This window comes from Thermobia domestica, chromosome 11, assembly GCF_964235325.1.
Source record: "Thermobia domestica chromosome 11, izTheDome1.hap1.1, whole genome shotgun sequence".
NCBI classification, from domain to species: domain Eukaryota; kingdom Metazoa; phylum Arthropoda; class Insecta; order Zygentoma; family Lepismatidae; genus Thermobia; species Thermobia domestica.
In genome coordinates, this window is record NC_137464.1 from 234,094,975 (window position 1) to 234,100,596 (window position 5,622).

The 5,622-nt window shown below is 38.2% G+C and overlaps 1 protein-coding gene across 1 annotated transcript; it reads right to left on the reverse strand.

Moving 5' to 3' along the window:
* Positions 1 to 3,113: 3,113 nt before the first annotated feature.
* LOC145665498 (ATP-dependent DNA helicase Pif1-like) lies at positions 3,114 to 5,309 on the reverse strand. The gene has a single exon (XM_081732805.1). It carries the CDS (start codon positions 5,307 to 5,309, stop codon positions 3,114 to 3,116), a length of 2,196 nt encoding a protein of 731 aa, XP_081588931.1.
* Between the last annotated feature and the right edge of the window lie 313 nt (positions 5,310 to 5,622).

The window sequence follows — 5,622 nt, forward strand, 5'->3', positions numbered from 1 at the left end:
ACAAAATACTTTGGATTGAGTAATAATTACCTGTACCTTGGGCAGAAAGTGCTCATACATGTGCACTATACTTCATAGAATGTTAATTTAATAATAACAGAAGAAGAAAGTTTTTAAGATATGTAAATTAATATTATGGGATAGTTGTTGCTATGTACATGTTTATGGATACCTAGTCAGCAAGTTTGTGTGCTTGACAGTTTTAAGGAAAAGATATTATAAAGTATATCAACTAATAAACCATTTTTAGCACCGTTCATATACGTTATTATTCAGATAGAAAAGGTGAGAATAATAGTAAGTAATTATTGAAGCTAATTTTTACATGCAAAGAAATACTACCACTCGAAATTTGTATATCATCAAACGAACCAGGTTAACGACTATCCTTGATAAGTCGTTGTAAAACGTTCTAAATAATCTCTTTTTATCACACGTAGCCCCGTGCTACTAATGAACTGTTCACGTATACGAGTCAAGACATTTCCCCACTCAACATTTACGGCAATATTATGTAACAACACTTGACGCAAAGAACCCTCGGTTCGAGCAAAAGCTTCCATAAATACAACATCGGGTTAATAAAGACCAGTTTTAATAATTCTCAGAACGTCCAATAACCATTCAAACAGCACTTTTTCTTTATTTTCATAATGGTAATTTAGCTATCATTTGTTCGAAGGGCAAATATGCCACAGAATGATAAATCTTATCAGATTTTAAAGGATAAACATGGCTTTGCTGGTCAAAACCATGTCCCAAACAAACATTCCTATAACAAGGCAACGAAGTTTTTTTTTCTTTTTCTTCCCTCACGTGCAACGAAGAAGAGGGATGGTCAGCTGTTGCAGGTCACGCGACTCAATAAACTGAGATTTTGTAGGTGTATGTAATGGCTGTGATAGCAAAACAGAAGGTGTACCTCAGCTCATTCCAGCAAGAACAGGATTTAATATCAACGTTTTCTTTATCGTTTGTCAGATACTTTGAATATCGTCTCTTTGCGCACTCGTGGTTAGATCTATTGGTACATCCAATGTTACATTTCGCATCCGATTTTTCAAAGTATTCACATTCGTCGGACCATCAGTAAAATGTACAGTCCGTCCAGTAGTAACAGGAACTTGAACATTTCGTAAGCTGATCTCATCGTTTATGACGATATTAGGGTCACCAACACTTGTATTTTCAAAGCTACTCGTTCGCTCCATAGCTTGAATAGTTAACAATGTTACAAATTCAGATTTTGACAGAATCATAAACCAGGATAAATAGAGAGAAAAGGCACAAAATTCTTACGGTGTACTCAGTAGCAATATTGCATAGGGAAACCTTGTATGAAAGGCAATAATTAATACATTTACATAAGTGTATGACCAATTAAATAACTTACTATTGCATGCTACTCGATATTTCACAAATGTACGCCTGAAAGGTAGGGCGATAAATAGACAGGCAATCAAAGAGGTTAGAAACCATGAAATGTGTGTAATGTAAGGCTGAGTGTTAAATGAAATAACACAAATAGGCCCACATCCGGCAGAGAGATACGCAATATAAATAAAGGTCTCCCCCACAACAATATAAATAAAGTCTTTCTAATGAAAATATATTAATAAATTTAACAATAAGTGGGTTATTACCCTGAAATAAGTTATATGATGTTTGAATATAATTTTGACTTAAATGATAAATTCAAACTTATTACAAATATGTGTGAGGCATATATTTGAAACACATTCTCCACCAAAATTAGCGATACAAAAAATAATAACAATCCAACAATAATTTTAAGTACAGCAAAATGCTCTAAAACGAAGGTACGCTGTCAGAATACCATTATATTAAGTTTATATACTCTTCATAGGTCAAATACTCTCGTACTTCGATAGGTCACCAGCACGGATTATAAACCAGAAATGCCTCGTGATACAACAGAACAAAGAAAGTATGCAATATATAGCAATATTAAACTTTAAAAAAATCAATTAATCAAGCAAAATATGACTAATGAAAGCAACTAATTAAATTATAGAAAACGAGAAAAAAGGGCAATACTTACGTTTCCTGTTGGATCACGTAGGGCATATGGTTGATAAATCCGTCTAATGCCGACACAAAGTTACAATTATCAAACCAACTCTGATTATTAATGTTTTCGACTAAATATTTGCAGTGGAGCACCATATTAAATAATGAATTACTTATCACTTTCACTCAAACTATAGCACTAACAAACAACCCCTTTACTAGGCACTGTTAAAGAAGAAGAAAAAATTGCTCCCGTAGGTCAAGTAGATTTCATGGCTTCTAACCTGGTCATCGATGACAAGGGCCAGAAACCATGAAAATTCCCACCAGAGAGCAATACAATAGAAGCTTCTATAGATAGACTAGCCTTGGGCCATCCCCGTATTTGCAGATCCCCGTATTTGCTCGGCCTACGGCCTCGCATGTCATATGTTCGTGCATTTATTCTTAACGTTTCCTTAAATCGGCCCAACATCCCCAGATCTCATATGTATCATCCTTTGCTCCTTATACTCTGCTTAATAACTCACAGTTTTTTTATAGCAACCATTGTTTTGTCAACCACAATATATCGACTTATTATATAGTGAATGATGATGTTGGATTCTCATTTTCAGAGGTTTTTTTTCTTATTCATAATTTTCAAAAAAGAAATCTGGGATTTTTGTTCGACCATAACTTTTGCATATTTGTAAGACAAAGGTCGATTCTTTTTCTTGTAACTTTGTAGTATTTCGACACCACCCCTGTAGTATCCTGCTACACGCATACTCCTTTGAATGAAAGTTTTTGCTTTGTCATGTCTTTCGTATACTAAAAAAACTGAAACGTAAGTGGTATTTGTGTCTGCGAAGGTTCGTATCATAGTGTGAAAATGAAGTTCAATATGATTTGTATTTGCACAGGCACCAAGCATTCTCCATAAAGAAGCTTAAAGGGATTTCTTTTTGCGTAGACTCTTATGTTACTATCAAGTATAAGTGAAAAGGAATTTTTGCAGCAGACATGTATCATACTCCGAAATGAAAGTCCAATGGTGTTGTTCCCTGGGTAATTCCGTAGCTATCACTCACTAAAAGGAACTATCGTAGAAGTTGTGGGTATACAACATTCTTTACAAAAGCGGTTCCTTCAATTATTCTTTCAGACTGAACCAGTAACACAACTGAATCTCTTGATCGGACACGTCCAAGTGCGACGCACAGTTGGCCGTGAGCGAATGCGTCACTGCGCAAGTCAACTCCAACAAAATCAGTTGTTTGACCCTGACTCTTGTTGATCGTAATAGCGTAAGCAAGTCTAAGAGGAAACTGCCTACGATACATAGTCAAAGGACTGTTGGGCTCAATAGGCGCTTGAAAAGTAATCCGTGGTATAGAATACAGCACAGAACTATGAGGTTTTCTCACTGTTATGAGCCGCGGTGATATATCAACAATTATGACTTTAGTGCCGTTTAGAAGCCCATCATCGAAGTGCAAATTCCTCATTATCATGCAAACTGCGCCTTTTTTAAGTTCCAGGTTGTGGTCTGGTACTCCTTTGGCATGGACGTTAGCGAGGGCCTCTGGAGTACGAAAAAAGTCATCGACGCAGCTTTCTTCCACGTAATTCAAGCTCAGCAAAAGAGATGAATCCCCAGGTAAGATTTTTAAGATTGTTGCGTTTACAGAGTCAACATTTTCATTGTTTGCACAAAGAATTGCTATTCTTGCGCAAGTGTCAAGTTCATGCAACACATTTTGAGGGAAAATTTTTTCAATAATCAAAGAAACATTAGTGAGGTATTGAATCTTCGGCAATGGTACGAGTTGAGCTGCATCTTGACCTTCACCGAAATTGATAGGAGGTAGTATACCGTCACCAATATGCAAGAGAAAGTTGGTAAATGAGGAATCATCCTGTATTCTTAGATTTTGTTTAAGACTGAACTGTTTCACTGACAACCATATAGGAGAGAAGCGAAGAGAAGCTTGAATTACTTCAAGATTGGTACGACCAGTTGTAACAACTGAAGGGATTTGTCGAAAATCCCCGGCAAAAATCACAAGTTTCCCACCAAATGGCAAATTTGTTCTCATTAGGTCTCGCAATGATCTCTCGAGAATATGGATTAATGCTTTATGTGCCATTGGTGCTTCATCGTAGATTACAACAGATGCTTCCCTGATTAATTCTGCTCGCTGACTCCCTCCCGTAATTCCCCAAAATTCCATGTCATTACTTAAGTTTAAGGGCAACTTAAACATGCTGTGCGCTGTCGTGCCACCTTCATAGTTCTGAGCAACGATTCCAGAACTTGCAGTACAAAGAACTATGCGACGGCTTAGGCGTAGTTTAGCAGTGAGAGCATTAAGAAGCAGAGTCTTTCCCGATCCAGCAGGCCCGTCGATAAAAATGACATTTGAAGACTCTTTGGTGTAGGGATTTTCCAGGAAATTTGTGACATATTCAAGTACATTTTTCTGGTCCTTACTGAGTTTAGGAAGCCATTCCTCGAGAAAAGAAGTAAGCTGACTTACAGAATATTGCACCTTCTCTCGATCAAGTTCAGTTAACTCGTCTTCAACATCAGGAAGGCCATGTTCATAAAGGCGAGATCCATGTCGTCGAAGGCTTCTGTCGATTTCACATAGTGCTACTGTGTAGGCTCGCTTTGGATTATTTAAATACTTTTCTAAGATTTCTTCTGCCACCAGATTTTTAAAGTTGTTCCACAAGTCTGCGCCCCTTGCCCCAGGAACAAGAAGAAGAATGAAGAACATCCTAAGTCGGGCGCCATTCATAAACTGTGAAGCCTCCTCTAATGCTCTTTCGTACTCCTGCTCATCATTAACCAACCCCAGAGCTCGTGCAGCACCTTGTAAGGTAGTACAATCTTCACCGCCTAGAGATATAAGGTCGCTGTAGCCTCTACATGGAAAGTTGTTCAAGAGCATTCGTAAGTAGAACTGTTCTCCTCTGTTAGGGGCTACCAAAATCATTCTCGCCACCATCTCTCCACGCTGCCTCTTGGTGATGAAATGTACTCCATCAGGGTGGGGAATCACTCCAACACTACACGACCCTAGTCGCTTTGAATGCACGATATACCGTTCGAAAAAGCCCAAATAAGTTAGATTGTCAAATTCAGGTAATGTTGGTCGAGAAAAGTACAAAGTAAGATTAGAACATGCTCTGCTAACAGCATCGATTTCATGGCCCGGTCGGAAAACAACAGACTGGTAGCCCTCCAAATGCACAGAAAGCTGGATGACATTAGGTTCACGGCCAGTCATCTCAAATTCCAATGTATGCCACGCAGCTTCACAGGCCCCAATGTAGCGTTTTGTAGCATAAAGTTCTACTTCATCGTTAAACTGTTCTTCCGAAACAACTGCAACGCGAGCCTGATCCGGTCCCTTAGTTATGTATTTGAATAAATACTTCACGATCTTACGAGTTTAAGCAATTTCAAGGTTTATGTGGCAGTCGTACTTGAGTAGAAGAGGGGCATTACAAGGCACAACCCAAAGTCATCAATATGTGGCTTAGGGAAGCGTTTCGTACACTTTTTCTCCTTACAGTCCCAGCATGGAAGATCTATACGAT